The 18,270-nt window shown below is 41.1% G+C and overlaps 2 protein-coding genes across 3 annotated transcripts; one reads left to right on the top strand and one right to left on the bottom strand.

Annotated features, from left to right (window-relative positions):
- Positions 1–538: 538 nt before the first annotated feature.
- On the top strand, positions 539–3,565 carry LOC133959058 (uncharacterized). 2 transcript variants are annotated; one of them, XM_062394141.1, is made up of 5 exons: positions 539–763; positions 962–986; positions 1,471–1,526; positions 1,868–1,981; positions 2,416–3,565. In XM_062394141.1, the coding sequence occupies exons 2-5, from the start codon at positions 981–983 to the stop codon at positions 3,434–3,436; spliced, it is 1,197 nt and encodes a 398-aa protein (XP_062250125.1). In that variant the 5' UTR covers positions 539–763; positions 962–980; the 3' UTR covers positions 3,437–3,565. The 2 variants fall into 2 exon arrangements, with proteins under 2 accessions (XP_062250125.1, XP_062250124.1); XM_062394140.1 differs by having other exon boundaries at positions 1,468–1,526.
- A 187-nt stretch (positions 3,566–3,752) lies between these two features.
- Positions 3,753–15,693, bottom strand: reep2 (receptor accessory protein 2). Its single transcript, XM_062394142.1, has 8 exons — positions 15,256–15,693; positions 12,757–12,829; positions 11,367–11,443; positions 11,035–11,155; positions 10,439–10,552; positions 8,711–8,891; positions 6,318–6,484; positions 3,753–5,936 (listed from the first exon to the last, which is right to left on the bottom strand). The coding sequence occupies exons 1-8, from the start codon at positions 15,285–15,287 to the stop codon at positions 5,862–5,864; spliced, it is 840 nt and encodes a 279-aa protein (XP_062250126.1). The 5' UTR covers positions 15,288–15,693; the 3' UTR covers positions 3,753–5,861.
- Between the last annotated feature and the right edge of the window lie 2,577 nt (positions 15,694–18,270).

Below are 18,270 nucleotides of genomic sequence, written 5' to 3'. Positions count from 1 at the left end.
ACTGTCCTTTCTGTGTGATGGCTGGAACTGCTGAATTACAGTGAGGCATCTGATGGTAGTGATACAACAAAACAAAAAAAAATCTTCTTTGGTCGTGTCATGCATCGAGACGTCGATGATGATGAGGAGGAGACATGATTTCTTGTTAAGAAATACTTGAGCATAGGTTTCATTCATAACAAAATATTTACTTTGGCCTCATCTGCGCCACATTATCATAATTATAATGACTTTAAAAACATATCGTAAGAAACTGAAGAAAGAACCACACAGACTTGAAGGAAACTGCCTCTTGGTTATATTTGCCGGATATTAAACCTTTCACAGGTTCTCAAAAAACAATGAGATTGGCTCAAGATTTTGGATCCAGGAGTGAAACACATTCTGCTTGCTTTCATTTAATCACTCACATCCCCACAATGGTGGCCGCACCCTTTAAACTTGACAAACAGCATTCTATTCTGTTCTCACAATGGAGCTTGGCTTAGAAAGATGATTGGCCAGCGGATGGATATATAGGGCTCTGTAGTGCTCTAAAATCTCACAAAAATTCAAAAATTCGACGAAAACCGTCACATATATATATTGTCCACATTTTCCGTGCAGGGGTAGGCAATTCTTGGTCTCTACAGAAAAGGTTTAGAAAAGCTAAGACTAAAAAGACGAAAACAAAACCTTTTTTTTGTCGTTTTTTTTCACACCTATCTTTTGGGAAACCAGATTTGCCTGCCCCTGCACTGGGAGATAAGGCCCCATCCGTGAGGTAAGTCACAACCGTTTCAAACTAATTGTTTAATATATGGTGTTTTGTATGTAGCCATTCATTCATATGTGATGTGTGTATGTATACCTATAAAGTCCTGGTAATATAAGCATCAAACCAACTTAAACAATGAATATGTTTTTATTTGATTTATTCAGCTAATTTTTTTTATTTTCTACTCATATTTTTCCTCCCCAGGGTGCTCCAACATCGGACCATGGAGGTAATTGGTAACCGTAGCCTTTATTGCTCTGCCCCCAGATCCAGTCCAAACCCAGCTCAGGCACAAGGCTAACTCTAACCTAAACTGAACTTTGAATGTTTGTAAAATATAACACAAAAACCTATACCTACTTTTTTTTACTGTGCTTCTAGTTCAAAGTATTTGACATGAAAATGAACAGAGCCACATCAGTTTTTCACAGGCTGAAAAATATTTTTTATTTTATTTTTATAAAATAAGTAGTTGAAATAGACAGCTTGTTTGTAAAGCATGGTGTTTTTTTTATATACATTTGTATACTTTGTATATAGTCCACATCCTAATGCAATGGAATAAAGGAAGGCACTGTTACACATGAAGTAATCTATCACTATTGCCCACATGCAAGTCTAGTCACGGAACAATGCTGAATATACAACACTTTAGGTTACTCCTAAGAACATACTTAAGATGGCTAAGACTTTTTCCCCCCCTCACTAAGCAGGACCCGATGGAGGAAATTTTCACCATCTCGTTGAAGCCACTTCTATTTCCCGAAAGGTACATGAGTGACCGTCTGCTGCTCCCATGAAAATAAGGAAATGTGAAAAAAAAGTGGTTTTAAGCAAATCTAACTGCTATCTTGTCATCTAGAATAATGTATTAACTGGTGATAATAATGATATACTATTTTTAACATACTTCATCTAACACAATTTGGTTATACTTGATGGCTTTGTATAATATTTTTCAAAACTAAAATAAGATAAATACATCCTTGTTTTTTCTTCCACTGACTTGGATAAATCTTCATTCAGGTATAAGAAAACATGTACTGTGAAATATGTCCACTAACATTAATACAACACCACACGTTAATATTTGATGGTATTTCTTTTCAGCTTCACCAATACCTTCTGCGGACGACCTTTAAGCCTCCAGCACGACTTTAACATCCGAAAAGATTCAGACGACAACGAATTGATACTAACCATTTTGAGAGATGGACAGACAAGGTAATGACCTTTATACAAGCAGTGTCTTATAAACTTATTTGTAAAGATACATTGAATTGACACAGCATTCATTTTACAACCAGTCACCAGTTTATTAGAAACAGGTCAACAATCCAGTGTGATTCTTATCAACAGCCGTACCATTCATATTTAATTTTGCATTCATAGTGCATTCATATTTCATTTTAGTTATGCATTGAATGTATACTGGGTGATAATGGATGGATAATTAAATAATATAATTATTGAAATGGGAAGGTATAGAGAAAAAGAAGATCTGCTGGAAGGACCTGTAGCAAATTGAAGCAATCTTAATTAGTGTGGTAGAAGATACAAGGGATATTCTCCATCTAGTTCTATGTTCTAAATTAATGTTTAACACATGATTTATACCTGTGGATCTATTCAGCCCAACTTTTTTTTTCATTTTTCAGTGAAGGACACCATCAAGACGATGCTGAAAGAACAACCCTCATTATCAAATTTAATTTGATTTGTAAGAAATTTGGAAATATGCATCCTGAACGATTTGCAAATGTTTGTATTGGTTCTGAAAAGTTGGAGTTTTTGAAAAATACTAACTCTGATATATCAAATATACTCTCCAAATATTCGGGAAAGAAAAGTCAACATATGATTGGTATGTTTTTCGCTGAAGGATATAAAAAAATTATATTTTTCTCTGTTCCCAAACCAAATTATTCTGAAAATTGTCAAGATTTAAATGAGCACACAGAAGAAATTATCATAAGACTAATCAATGATTATCTGTCAAAACATTTTTATAACAAAAAGCCTAAAGGAATTATCGTTTTATATTCAACAAACAGCCCATGTATAAAAAGGGAAAACGATACAAAAGTTGCTTGTATGTTCCAGCTTTTAGTTATAGCCAAGCATTGGAAAATTAAATATGGAATAGATACAAAGTTGTATTTCAAAAAATGTTGGGGACCAATTAAACGGAATTGTTCTGAAGTTATTCGAAGTATTCCTGATCGATTCGCCAAACAACAAATACAGTTTAGTATCCAGCTGAGCCATAAAAAACTAAAGAAATTGTCTATAAAAGATTTGTTTTCCATGGTTCCAGATAAAACAGATAGGAACACCATTTTAAACGAATTTAAAAACATAAAGAAGGGTCTTAATATCTTGGTTAAAGAAAAAAAATCTTTGACCTATCATGAACATATTGATAAGGTAAAGACACTGATTGCAGAGTGCACATGCAACCCAAAATTGAACGATATGGTTTTGGATATTTTGCAGGAAAAGGTAAAAAGTCAGGAAAAGGAAGGTATTAGTGAAAATGAGACAAAAATTCTGAACTCTGTATTAGTAAAGTCATTTATAGATAAATTAGAGTTAATTTTAGGGGAGAGTAGTCCTATAAAGTTTTATCAGATCCCGCTGATGGATTTGAGTTCTTCATCAGAGGACAGACAGATATAGAAGACTGAGATCTTGCTGCTGTATTTTTTTAATTTTAATTTTTTAAATAAGTAATAAATTCCCCATCAATTGTTTTTTCCTGGATCTTTGTTGTCTACTCTTATCTTTCATAAAACCAATTCATTTGAGGCTTAGTGCACTTTTTTTGCTGATCATCCCCAAACTGTGACACTCTCAGCTCTAAGAGCCATTTCGCTTTGTGTGGACAGAAACAGGATAAATGCTGTGTTAATACACAAAGAACAGAATCCACCTGTGAACGAAAAAAGATAGGTGTGAGCCTCGAGAGGATAAACTATACACCAGGCAATAGCACAAAGATTTATTTCCTTTATTAGTAGTTTCAGTACTGATACATGACCTTGTTAAACCATTGTCCCAGCACACATACCATTACCCTTTTTGACATGGAGCTTTGAGAATTGGCACAAACAATATATGAACATCCCTGTATACAATACTGATTTTAAATAGAAAATAATCAACAATAAATATCCAAATGTGGCACCGGATAAAAATGTGAAGTGGTATCTTGATAAGACATTGTTTGCTTTTGATTCAGCGTAAACATTAACTAAGAACTTATGGCCCTTAAAATATCTTATGACCAGACTGAGTAGAGCAGGAAGTGAACACAAACCTCTGTTTAGACTCAGTCTGGAGAGAAGAGTTCATGTGCTTTCATGTGAAAAGAAAAGTGAACTTCTTTATTAAAAACACAAAAGAAAAAACAATCAAGTCCAACACCAGATGTTTATGAGTTCTCTCTGGTCTCAGAACATACGATTTTTTAAGACTAAGAATTTTAAACAAGAGCCCACAAATTATGAAGAAATTAAATGGATGTCAGCCGGCATAGGGCAAGCAAGCTCTAACTCTATATACAGTTACGTTTCCTATTTACACTGTGTTTACATCTTGTTAAGTAACTTAGCCAACAGTTGAGTTGGAGTTTGTCTCCCCCTATTGGTTCTTACTAGTGTCACACTGCAGACAGCAGTAGCAAGTGCAGAAGTGGTGGTGTCATGCTATTTAAATCTCCCATTCCAGAGCACTCAGAAGAATAAGCTCATAACAGAACTAAGGTCCACGGTGTTTAGAAACTCACACAGCCTGGTATGACTTCCCCCCCCACACAGACACACATCTGAAACAGCATGGGACGAAGAAAATAATTCTCAGGCTCTCTGTTGGTTGAATTATCTCTATAATGCTTTGCTTTATCCCGCTTTTATAATGAGGTAAAGTGTGACCATACAAACAATATTAGAGACGCCACGGAAAGCAGATATGTTACCTCGCAACAGTGACACCTCGTCCGTGACCACTGTGTTTAATTGGGAGAGAGCGCCATCTTCACTCAGTTAAAGCATCACCACAAGAAGCCCGGATATGCACAGCAGATTATATCCATTGCCAATATTACCTGACCCACAGAACTGGATGAAACAGAAGTATAACAAATAAATGATCATGAGTAAATCACTCCCCAAGAGGGGGGATGTCTAGATGAAGGATAACTAAGCCAACACTAAACAAACTACTCCCATGACCAGCACTGAACATGACATCGAAGTCATCGGCAGTGAGGAAGAAAGTTGACACCTGAATGAGACGTGAACATAACAGGGCTCACTCAGGGGTTTACTGACCTATAAACGCTAACACAAGCGGTTGGGTCTAAGGTCAAAAAGGCTCAAATAATATTTTAAAAAGGTTTTAAAAGAGAGAGCACAAAGGCAGGTTTGATCATAAATAATCCTGTATAACTGTTTCATGACAGGACATGGTAGGTGCTGATCGGTAGCTACTATGACCTAAACTGGAGTTTTTGATGATGTATACCAGCATGGTGTGGTCAACATTTGTTGATTTGCTCCTCAACTGGAACCAGTTTCTAGAGGTCACAGAGGAGACCCAAACCAAAAGAAGGGAAGTAGGAGTGAAGAACGTATCCATTTACTAGACATGCTTCCACAAAAACAGCTTCAATCCGGAATGTCGATACACAACTTGAAACAGTAACATGAAAAAACAAGAATGAAAATCTGCAAATGGCCAGTTCATATTATCTATTACGGGGACGTGCATAGATGCCTACATGTTTAAAAGGGAAACGTTTGCCTTGATGATTGGATTTACTAATAATCTTCAAAATAAAAAAGGTGTCTGAGAAATATCTGACTGTTAAATCTGAGTGAGATGCAGCAACCACGTAAAAGTAAAAGAACCATTCCCAGATAAAGGTGGCCTCATATGGATAAAAACTAAATCTGTCTTTTGCTCTAAAAACCAGCAAGAGCAATTCAATTTTGGTGATTAATATCATACATACACATGGTGGGTATGTGTTTGTGTTGAGACGAAACAGAAGAGCCTCCAGCAGGCTGTGGGTGGAGAATGTAGACCACTGGACGTGAAGGCCTCATGGTGGGACAGCCTCTGCATTACTGGTCGTGGTCTTTTTCTTTGTGGGCTTCTTCACCGTCTTACTTTGAGCCTTGCAGAGGGTGGGGAACGACAGGAGGGAGAAGAAGGTAAAGACTCATTAATCTGACGACAGGAGCAAATGAAGAGAAACAACAGGGATCTAGTAAAGTAGAGAAAAGAGGTGATCGATGATTTAACAAGGGGTGTTTGATAGGATTTACAATATGAGTGATATGTTTTTGAGTGAACTGCCAATAAATTTGACAGATTTTCATTTTCTTCTCAGGATGAAAATTAAAACTTTCCCTCCAGCACCATCATTTGGTCAAAGTTTCAGTTTGTTGTATCCAATAGATCTGAGCATGATGATCAGCAAGCTAGCATTGCCAGTCGTCTTAACTGTGCATGATCTATTGAGATGCATGTCCTTCTCTTTGTGTGTGTGCTCTACCTCTGTCTTAGCAGCAGCAGGTTTCTTGGTTGCCTTGACACTGGTCACTCTTTTCAGGGCTTTTTCTCCAGCATCTTCATCAGAGTGCTCAGTCCTTGTGTCTGATTGGTCAGAGCTGTGTTGGGATGACGTGTCATCAGCAACAGATGCGGCTGCCAAAGAGCGGGCTACAGGGGGGGAAAAGAAAAAAAAAGGTGGTTGCTCAGTTAGAGGTCATGGATCAGACAGGTGAAAAGATAAATGACTGAAACCAAAGCCAGTGCTGCGGTTGGAAAGTCCAAATAATCAGTCATCAGGTCAAGGAAGAGTGGTGGAAAAAGATGGGATGGAGAAGTAACAGGGAATTAGGAAAGGAGAACAAAGGTGCCAAGAAAATCCGACTCCACATTGAATCTGCGTCTTTTACTTTTTAATAAACAAATGTATTTAGAAAATAAAATACAAAGACTGTATGGTACTCTCTTTTCTGAAAGATAAAGTAAAGTTTCCTTTCCAAAATAGAATGACACGTCCTGAGAAATGACATTTAACTTTCAGTTACTAACAGGAAGAAAGAACAAAATTGATATTATTGAAAATGAAAATAACACAAACAGGACTAATGTTCAAATAATACAATAATGTGAGGAATATATGTAAAGTCAACCTCATAAGTGGAGAAATGTAATTTGTGTGTGTGCTCTTCAATCAGGTATTGAAACTACCTTCAATTTGTATTACTTCTGATGATGACATTGTGAACTATCAGTTCCATATGCTTGTTGTTGTGACAGAAGCGACAGAAGAAACCGGGAGCTCAGACAAATGGGAGGATTTGCATCAGTTCTGGATCATGTCATGACGATTTAATAGCGGTTCTGTGTGTTTTTTTTATACTGAACCTGGGTCTCTCCAGTTGCAACTACAAGTAAGCGTTGCTTTAAATGTTGCTGCCACAAAGACTTGTAGGACGCATTTTGTCCTCTCCTTTCATAAAGGATGGTCCAGTGTTTCCTAGGCTAAAGGAGACAAGTTGGGAAGCATGATGCTCCTTTCCTAAATAACTTAGAGAATTCAAACAGCTCTTATTATGGCAGTCGCTGAAATACTTCCAGGTCATTTTCATTTAGGAACCTTCTCAATCAACACAGACTTTTTGAGCACACCCCAGATGATTCACCAGATACACAACAGGGTCCAAACGTAACTCTGTCACCAGCCTTCACCTGCATTTTATTGCCTCTGGACCAATAGGATTGTTGTTTATTTTTAAACAACATTAAAATCAACAATGCATCAACCTCTAAAGAAGATTTATCAAAGACAGCTGACGCAGTGCAGTCCCAGCCTATCACACCATCCAGTGGCCAAACTTCAAAATACACTTTTTGATTCCACCAGTGTTACTGTCCTCTGCCCAACTACCATTACAGCACCTAATGCTACATGAGAAGCAGAGAGCCCCTCCTTTTCAAAAGGATCTCTGGTGACGCAGCAACATTTACAATAAAGACTCTTTCAGCAAGATTGCCAGTCGTTCATTTATCTCTGACAAATTATTCTGCAACATTCATCGTCAAATCAAAGTGAAGTTTTTTTTATTATTCAAGCTGTCCTGTATGTACCTCCAGCGAGGGAGGGGGGGGGGGGCGTGTTTCATCTGCGTTTGTTTGTTTGGTAGCAGGACTACACAAAAACCACACAATCGATTTCCATTTAATCTTGTGGAGGGGTTGGACATGACACAAGGAAGAACCAATCACATTTCGGGGGTTTTCTCTGTCTTTGAAATTTTGGTTGATTTTGAAGAGAATTTGTGGATCTTGATTATAAAAAAAATCTGTCATGTATAGGAGACTGATAATTATGAGTATGTGCAATTTGTTGCAGATCCATGTTAAAATCAGGATCTGGTGATTTTAAATGTGGTTTCTTACGGGCTCTGTTGGGCCTTGGCAGAGGTAAGCACTTCACCGAGGGCTATTCCAGTTTTGCGCCATTTTTCTGTCCGCCTGTTTTTTGAACTTGCACATGGTTCCGTTGCTAGTATAAATTTGAAATGCCCTCTATTAATCCATTGTTTCACTGGGTCTGTATTCAGTTCACAGCTCCTCAGGCCCACACTGGCAGCCAGCAGCCAGTGAGACAGACGGAGCTCTTTCCAAGCCTCTCCTCCCACTGGAATCACATGCTCTGGCCCCCTCCCTCTTCGTGTTGTTCCCCACATCTCCTGCCCTTCCCCCCCACCCACCATCACATGACTCCACTGGGCTCGACCTGCCCCAGTCTCACTCTGATGAGGGTTAAATAAAGTAAGTCCTTTGGGTGACACTCACGACTCCAATCAACAAGCTGGACAAACTATGTATATAATAATGCAGATGTGTTCAGATGTTCACATTATGCGGCCTTACTCTGCCGTGTAGCACTGCTCTTGGCCCGGGGCAGCGTGCTGGCCCCTGAGCTCATCTCGTCCATGGTGTCCCGTCTCATGCGGGCATCTGATGTGTGCAGAGCCAGCTCGTCCTCAGCATTGATGAGAGTCAGGTCCTGCATGCTGAAACTCCGCAGCTTGTCTGACAGCACACCCTGCCCCTGAGCATCGCAGCAAAAACAAACGCAGGCAAGTTAGATCTGAAGCTATCATGTGTAGGTCCACTTAAACAAATTGTTTGCTATGGTCTTTTACCGGTTTGTGTCTGTTGTCAAGCCACTGCAATTGTAGTAATTTTTTAGTACAGGACATCTTCGTCAATTTCATAATTTTGTAAATTTTATATATTCTAGTTTTTGGATCGTAATTTGAAGCATTTTACTTTTTTTGATGGGTGTTTTTGGCTAATTCTTGACATCTTTTGGACATCTTTTCATAAAGATTTCAACTGAACCCCTGGACTCAACGCAAACCATTTGATATCACAACTTTGATTGGGGAATTCCAATGATTTCCTGTTTGCACAAGCCCATCATTACAGCAATTTGGTGCACCTCCAGAAACTGTTGTTTGGCTGGAGCAACACTTAAATAAATAAGGGAAAGAGAGTTAGAACGTAGAGCCATGGATTTTGGGAGCAAATGCTGATGATAAGGAGTAAAGAATCATTTACATATAAATACACTTAGTACATGTGAGGCTTGATATGTATTAGAAGGTTGGTTTAGTTTGTAACGTCAAAAAAGCCATGTAACAAATAAGACTTTTTTTTTATGTAAACATGAGTGCACCGTTTATTCCGTTTTCATATTGGCATGTATAAACGATATGGATATGTAGGTAAGAGGCTCATATCGTCTGATATTTAATGACCAAAAAAATGCTGTGTGCAAGGGATTTTAACGGATACATTCTGCACAGCCACCAATCAGTCTACAGAGGCTCCATAACTCACACACTAAACACGACCCAAACCTTCGATTTTGGCTCCAGTAATTGTGGAGGCTGTTTAGACATCGGCACTAAAATAATGTGCGAATAATCAGATTTATGTAAAATAGACAAATGAAAAATACAGCTGAGAGTTCATACACACTACTTCTCGTTTAAGATTAAGATGCATTTATTTCGTCCCAAACACATGCACAGTCATGCAAAGGCACACTCATGCAGGTAGGGAAATTTAATCTCTGCTTTTGACCCATCTGTGTGCAGGACACACAGAGCAGTGAGCGACCATGTACGGCGCTTGGGGAGCAGATGTTGGGGGAGTAAGGTGCCTTGCTCAGGGGCACTAGACAGGGTAGGGAGACTCTCGGATTTTTGGACAGATCAATCCAGGTTCGTCTTTTGTTGTCTCTCCGTGGAGTCGAACCAGAGACGAACCAGAGACCTTCTCTGCCCATAGTCCAAGTTTCTGCCACAACAAGTATTTGCGCAACATTTATATACAACCACAGTTACAATGGAACACTAGAATTGAAACATCGTTATGTTGAGCAGCTTAAAAAAGCAGGTGGAAAAACAATGACCTCACTGATCAGTTGTATTTGAAACACATTTGAGCATCTGTGGCGAACTGCATAAAGACAGCATGTCAAAACAGGTCTAAAGACACGATCTAAATTGAAGAGCTTAAAGTAGCTGAAACCATTCATGTGAACATCAAACAGTACTGAATTTATAGTCATTCAGTAAGCAGGCTCACCTTGGCGGCTGCAGTGACAGCAGCAGTAGCAGCCAGGTTGAGACCCCTTTTTCCAAACCTCATCATGGTATCGTAACTCTTGTCTTTGGCCTGTGCTATATACTCATCAATCTCCTATGGCACAAGAGGACAGTGAATGAGGAAGAGAGAATGACAAGAATATCTTTTTTTTATGGATTAATACTGTTGGTTTTAAATCTTTGGACTCCTATAACATCGGAGCACGTTTTCTCTGCAGCGGGTCTCACAGTTAATAGACTCAACACCAGACTGAACATGTTACAATTTCTGAATCAAAGACTTGGAACTATGGCTGTGTGTGTGCGTTAGAGGGCACAACAGCGCTGCAGCTGGGTGATGAGTGAATCCTGTTTATGATGCAGTTTGCACATTTAACCATTCATTTAAATAACATTGTCCAGGTATTTTTTAATGCCTCAGACATTCTTCCATTAAATAACATTTTCATCTGCGGTTAATAATCAGTTAACAAGCATTTGGTTGTCAGGCTGTCAGATCAAACATTCTAAATGTGCATCCAGAGTGAATACCAGTTAAGATCTTAGAAAGGGATTTAAAAAAAGTCATGTTCCCACCTTCTCTTTGTTGGACAGCGTTGGGTGGACAAATTTGCGATAGAGGACACTGGAGCCTTTGGTGTATGGAGACAGGAGCCAGATGACAAAGGCGATCTTTAGCTCAAAGTAAAATGGAAACCTTGGCGATGAAACAGAGTAATAAACGATCAGCAATGATACGAAAGAGTTTCATTATATGATGCATGAAAGTGAACAAAGGTACTTTAATTAGAGCCATTTGTACTAAAAATATCATGTCATAAACCCATCTATAGATGTTATATAAGCCATTTATTTATTACAAGCTAGTTGGACGCGAGGGTAACGATCATGAGCAGCTCCCCACTCACCATGATAAGAGCAGGTCTGTGGCTGTCTCTGCTGTGGTGAACAACGCAAATACTATCCAGTACATCATCCACTTCACCTGGAGACACAGACACACACACAAAACACACACAGATGGGTGAGAACATAACAAAATTAGCAAATAAAAACCCACAGCATCCAGTGCACACGTGCGGCGACATGTGGTGATAAACAGGAGCTACAGACAGACACAGAATCCCCAACATATGCTCCAGTCGTTTGAAATCACATCAGTGAGCACGGTTAATCTCTGGAGACCAAGGAAATGTAGGGCATGGACTAAATATGCAGTAACCTAGGCACCTAAGGGTAAATTAGCTTGAGATCGAATGGAAATGCAGAGCAATAATTAGCATATAGCTTAATCAAATGTTACAGAAGTCAAGACTGGACAGTAATGTCTGTTTAGAGGCATCATCAGGCCACAGGCACGCAGCCGTGTAAACACCCAATTTTGAATCACTTCAATCCTTAGAAACGGGCCAAACATGAGGAGAGGGGAATGAAAACATTGGTTCTAAAAATGGCGTCCTCCTCTCTCCCTGCGAGCCCCGTCCCTCCCTCGCTCACTCGTCTGCTGAGCAGCAACTGAGAGGGGAGGTTGCCATAGTAACCGACCAGGAAGGGATAGTTCCCCAGCACAGACCTAGGCGGAGGCCCAGAAGGCTGCCATGTCCTCCCCCTCCTCCTCCTCCTCCTCCTCCTCCCGTATCCCCTTTCTCTCATCCTTTGCAGTGATGAAGTAAACAGGGAGGACCCCAGTTCGGTCTCTCTCTTTTTCAGATTCACCATCTTCTCTCTAGCTGATGTTGTAAAACTCAAGCGTGGACTGTGTTGAGTCATCAAATCTACCTAGAGACATTTTGAGAATTTGTGGACACAAATCAACAGTCAGACTAAATGTGGGAGTGATCATTTGAACTCTGAATCATTTTGCATCAGGGGGATGGATAGCTTCAGGCAGTTCACATGTTTTGGGTGTTAGTCGCTGGCCAAGTGTGCGCTACATCTTTGTTTTTAAAAGGTCAAAACGATGCAAGGTCAATTCAGGATGAATTAATTCGGATAGACAGAGATATGCAGGAGTTATATCATTTTTTGTGTTTCAATCTGGTGCCATAGCATCCCCCTTTCCATGATTCGATTGGTGTGTCCCACATTAACTGCCCTGTCATGCTTATGACCTTGACAGTGATCGGAAAAAAACTGAAATTACTCCAGATAATGAATCTGTGTCCTCTGACTAAACCATGTCAAGTTTTTGTTGGACCTAACTAACTAAAAATAGCTGAGAGCAGCCCAGGACCAAATATCCCAGCGTCAAACAGAGCAGGCAGGGGTCAGAAAATGGTCTGCTTTGGTGATACTCACATATTCCTTGACATTCTTCGTCTTGACAGCCTTGTATGAGGAGTATGCTGGGTAGAGCGTCCCAAAGGCGAGGCTGAAAAGAGAAGAGAGAAGAGAGAGCCAGGCTCAGAGGAGAGAGATTCAGTTTGAGAACACAGCCTGTTTAAATGCCGACACCTCAAAGAAACATGTTCCTCCTTAAAAAAAAGCAGGTTAGCTATGTTTACTCATTGCTTATGTAAATACAAAACGCTTTCTGTACTGGGCTACTTGTAACAGTCGGTGTCTACAAAGCTTGATCTGAATGATGACGATCACAATAGAGAGGTGATGGGCAGTGCCTTGTCCAAACACACCGGCCTGATAGTCACAGAGTCATGAAGACAGCAGCAGGATAAAAGTGGAAAAACACACTAAAGTCTGCCGGGGGTGGGTCGACATGTGTTAGTCCTCGTGATCAGAGGGCCACTGCACACACAGAGGAGCTTCTCATGTGCATTTGGTCAGATCCTGTGCAACTGTGTTGATTTGTGCTGATGTGACAGAATGCCGAGTGTGGGGACGGCAGGGACAATACAGTTGAGAGAGTCACAAGTTGCCTGTATGCTACGGTGTAACCCTGTGATCCAGTGACTGAAACTAAGGGTTTAACATGTATCAAACAAAGTCTTGTGCTCCAGGCTGTTGGCACTGGGAGCATATCTACCGTTTGTCTCAGCATTTAAGTCGTGCCTCTGTCCCAGTATTCATCGGAGCTGCCTAGTCATTTGTGCAGCGCTTCTCGGCTTTGTACAGTAAGCTGAGGCTGAGGCCTCTAGGCCAGTGGACTCCCTCAGCAGACACCCTGGGCCTCTTCGTGTCCCCATCCACGTCTCACTTCTCTGGGTTTAACGGCTGCCTCTCCTCATGCTTACACTCAAGTAGCTGCATGTTTAAAGCAGAAAAAAGGACTGAAAAAAACCACTGAGCATGTGTTATATGTGCGGCGGCCATTATGATGCATATCCAGTCTCCCTATTGACGCATGACAACCAGAGGTGCAGTGAAGAGCAGGAGCCAGCTGGAAGCCACTTAAAGTAACAGTTTGCCGGGTTATCTTCTACCTATGTAATCTGGACTGGCAGAATATTCACAGGAATGACAACAACAGTGACAGTATTTCACCTGGGCCTTTTCAAAGCAAAGATCACAGCCATGTATCATTATGAAACACTTGAATCTGACAGCGTCTGTGTCAAACAGGTACACCAGCTTAAAAACTCAGGGCCAGGATTAAAGCAGCATCAGGATGATGGCTTCAGTCGAGTCATCCACACTGCTGAGGATGTGCTGTGCTCAGGTGGAAGCCGAGGCCTGACACTGCTGCTACACCTCGTCACAGTTATACACAAAAAGAGATCGATCCAATGAGTTTGTATTACTTGTAAATAAATATATGCAAGTCATCCACATTCTTCTTATCATCTCATTTAAAAGATATTCACCATTCTTTTTATATGAGGCCACCGAATCTTCAACTGCTCTCCCAGTTTGGAGCTCATGTTTTGAAACTCAAGCCCGGATTGTGTTGACTTCTATAGAATCAACATTAAACTGAGAGAAAAGGTTGGAAATTTCAGGAACAAATCAAATCCATGATTAAATCTGAGAGTAATCACTTGAAATTTGAATCATTTTGCAATCAGAGGAAGGATTGATAGCACCAGCTAGCTAACACGTTTTGGATAATTGATAGCCAAGTGCTCGCTAGGTCATTGGTTCGTCCATTGGTAAAAACTTAGAGCCAGGATGAAAGCAGCAGCAGAAGTGATCAGGATGATGGCTTTAGTTGAGTCATCCACACTCCTGAGGATGTGAGGCTGTGCTGTGATCAGGTGGAAGCCGAGGCCTGACACTGCTGTGCTGAACACAAATAGGAATTGATGTTTGTACTTCTGGTGAGTGGATAATATATACAAGTCATCCACAGAACATGGGCCCAGACCCTAGACTGTATATAAAGAGACCCAGATCAGCCATGAGGCGGCTGGGTGGATGGATGGGTAGACATCCCTGACCGGGCTGCTGCCATCATGTTACCGGATGGTGGGATGCTCAGTCACCACAGCAGCCTCCCTCAGGCTGGGCTGTTTTTAAAGCCGTGGCACGCAGCCTGCAGGCCGTGTGGAGCGAGGCTGGCATATGAATGAAGCAGCTTTCACTTTAGTTAAAGCGGCCAGCCAACAACACGCTTCCCTGCCAGGTGGGCACAGTCGATGTAGCCAGCATATGTTAGCCGCCAGCAGCTAGCAAGCGGCGGGGAGCGGACTGCGCGGCATCGTGGTGGCCGTTAAAAGACGCGGTGCTGCGGTCGGGACGGTTCGTGTGGTTCACGACCAACTGACACTCCAACCGCCCGGGGGACAGAGAACGCAACCCGGGCGAGCGGCTCGTGGCGGTGCAGCGCTCAGCATCCAGGCAGCTGATGAACGGAGCCGTTAACAACACGGCAGCAGATGCAGCCCAGCCCCGCATACTCACACGACTATCCTCGAAATGATCCACGACACCATGATCGGGGACCGCCGGCCGTGCGCCTTCCGCTACGAGGTTATGTGTTCGTGGTTAGCTAGCGGGCGAGGTGCCCCCCATGCCCCTCCAGGACGCGGTCTGAGGTGACGTGAAGCCGGCTGTCTGTCCGCCGCGGCTCCGGGTGTCAGGTGGACTCACAGCTGCGGAGGATCTGCTGCAGTGTGTGGCTGGGAACACTTAAAGGGCCAGAGCACTCTGTGACGGGCCTCCGACACATCACCTCCGAGAGCAAAACAGGAGAAGACCTCAGGAGAAGAGTCAGCTTGAAACAAACTGCAGTGATGGTTTGGGCTTGTGCAGAGTGAAGCACTCATCCTACCTGGTTCATCTGCACTAACTATTTTATAATCAAGTGTTTTGCGTCAAACTTGCTACTCAAGAATCCTTAGTGAGTCCTCAAACAGGTGATACTGTCACTTTCTGTTGTTTGTGTGCAGAGCTTTTTAGATTCAATCTTCCCGATGCTGAGTGAAGTTGGGTTACTTTGTGTTCATCCTACCTGGTTTATCTGCACAAAGTGTTTTTCGTAAAATGTGTTTAATTTCAAACATGGTGTGTGGAATGGGCTGTATTTCTTGGCCTGTTTTAAAACTCTGGAGCTACTTCAGATTTATTCCTCAGACAATTCTACGACATACTGTCACGGATTATTTTTTGTGTGTAGAGCTTTTTAGATTCAATCTCTGATGCACACTGAAGTTACAAAACATGGTGTTCGGCCAAACCTGGTTTATCGGCAAGGAAGATTTTGTAGTCAGTTTTTCATAAATAAAACCTAATTTGCTTTACTAATGTTCACATGTATGGCTCAAAAGTATTTTAATAATTAACTTAGCTGGTATTATTTTCATCAAGACTGTCTGGGATAGCATGAAGAGACAGAAGGATTTGAGGAAGCCTACATCCACAGAACATCTGCGGTTAGTTCTCCAAGATGTTTGGAATGTTTGGAACAACCTACCAGCCGAGTTCCTTCAAAAACTGTGTGCAAGTCTACCTAGACGAATTGATGCTGTTTTGACGGTCACACCAAATATTGATTTGATTTAGATTTCTCTTCTGTTCATTCACTGCATTTTATTAATTGATGAAAATAAACACTTCCATTATTGAAAGCATTCTTAGTTTACAGGATTTTTTCACACCTGCCTAAAACCTTTGCACAGTACTGTATATACTTTTTTTTTTCACATTTACATAGTGTAAGATATTGTGCAATGAATAGGTGTTTGAAGTACTGCCAACACGACAGGCTGTCAAACTTTTGCAGTTATATTAACATTAAGGATTGGATTACCTGCTCATTCCCATGAAATCTGGGTATACATGAAAAATGACAACGTAGTATTTAAACTAACATGAGAATTCCAAAGCATAAAGTATACCTTAAATTACACAAATGAATGAGACAGTAGTTTGATTAAAAGAATAGCCATTTATAAATATACTCTGGTTGCCAGGCATTCATAACACTGACATATGAGCTTTTGTAGGTAGTAACATCCAGTTAGTGAGCACATTGCATTCCCTTTTATAGTGCAAATTAAAAAAAACTTAATTTGAGTTGGCAACCATCTCTTTGACCATAAATCAACAAAAACAATTTCACATTGAAACAGGTTTATAAAACAACATTCGCATAACAAGTGCTTTCTTTTTGTATTTGACTGACACACTCACTCACACAGACACACAGTTCTGTACCCGTGAGGGGCTGGAGAGAGAGAAGAGTGAGGGGCAACCTGACCAAGTTGTAATGAGAAAAAAAAAAAATGGCTTTCTTGTGTCTTACTGTCCACGGGACCCTAACTGAAGTACGCTTAGCGTTTCGTTACTGCAAGCTTCGCATCCATCTGCATTTCAAACTCCAGCAGAGATACCTTCTTCTCTTTTGCAATTCGGCGGAAGCTGTTGGATTTGGTGATGAAGATCAGTTTGCGTGTAGCTGCTGATTTCTGAAGTGCACTAATATCAGCCTCCATTCTTGCCCTCTTCTTTTTCTCATATGTTAGGGCCTGACTCTTCAGTTCAATGCCTTGCCTCTCCCTCTTTCGCTTCCCCTCATCCAGGTGCCCATGGTACTACTGCCTGGCTCTTGCAGCTAAAAGCACCAGCTCTTTGGTGATCTCAACCTTTTTCACGCCCCCAAAAGACCTGACATGGTCGACGACGAGCCTCCGAGCCGCCAGGGACTTCTCCTTCGGATTCTCTAAGATCATTTACATGATTGAGAATTCACGCTCCACACTGGCCTGTCCATGAGACAGGACAAATTTCCTTCACCCCATCCCGGACTCCTGAAAATGATTGGTTTCGACCCCATTGTCTTGTACAGGACAGTGGCCAACCGGTCTGTTTTGGGGTCAAACTCCCTGAAGTTGACCTGAAGAGCAGCTGAGTCACAAAACTCACTGAACTCTCGGAGGATGTCATCGCACACTGAATCGTCTGCATCAGAGGTCTTCAACATTTTTCAGGCTAAGGACCCCCAAACTGGTGGAGAGATGGAGCAGGGACCCCATACTATATATATTCTATAAAATTGTGTTTTATATTAAACTGGGCCTAGTATAAACATAGCTATCTTGTTATTGTGCATTCAATACTAAACTATTAAAATATTACATGGGTTCATATATCCATGTTTTTAATTAAAACATGTGCAAGGTACAGGGTGGCCATGCCACTGCCATTTATAAACATACATCTTGCATACAACACTGAGCTATTAAAGTAATTCACAGATTCATGTTTTTATTTTAAACATACATGTAGAAGAAACAGTGAATCCTCAAGCCATCTGTGGACGGCACACATACGCCCACATTAGTGAGATGTCGGACCCTGATGGGTAGCACACAACTTATCTAACCTTGGACAGATGGAGGTTGTCAGGCATAGGATCATATCAGCCTCACAATATGTTGGATGCAATTTAATGTCTATTTAAAGTCATTTAAATTT

This window comes from Platichthys flesus, chromosome 8, assembly GCF_949316205.1.
Source record: "Platichthys flesus chromosome 8, fPlaFle2.1, whole genome shotgun sequence".
Taxonomy (NCBI): Eukaryota; Metazoa; Chordata; class Actinopteri; order Pleuronectiformes; family Pleuronectidae; genus Platichthys; species Platichthys flesus.
Note: the sequence above shows the minus strand (reverse complement) of the source record. Positions and strands in the feature narration are given on the sequence as shown.

Bases quoted from the DNA above. Each gene is read 5' to 3' on its own strand.
- LOC133959058 (XM_062394140.1), top strand. The intron at 1,527-1,867 runs GTACATGAGTGA...ATTTCTTTTCAG, and splicing joins CCACTTCTATTTCCCGAAAG to CTTCACCAATACCTTCTGCG. The intron at 1,982-2,415 runs GTAATGACCTTT...TTCATTTTTCAG, and splicing joins TTGAGAGATGGACAGACAAG to TGAAGGACACCATCAAGACG.
- reep2 (XM_062394142.1), bottom strand. From the start codon at position 15,287: ATGGTGTCGTGGATCATTTCGAGGATAGTCGT. The intron at 11,444-12,756 runs GTGAGTATCACC...CTGTGTCTCCAG, and splicing joins CGAAGAATGTCAAGGAATAT to GTGAAGTGGATGATGTACTG. The intron at 10,553-11,034 runs GTGGGAACATGA...CTTGTGCCATAG, and splicing joins CGCTGTCCAACAAAGAGAAG to GAGATTGATGAGTATATAGC.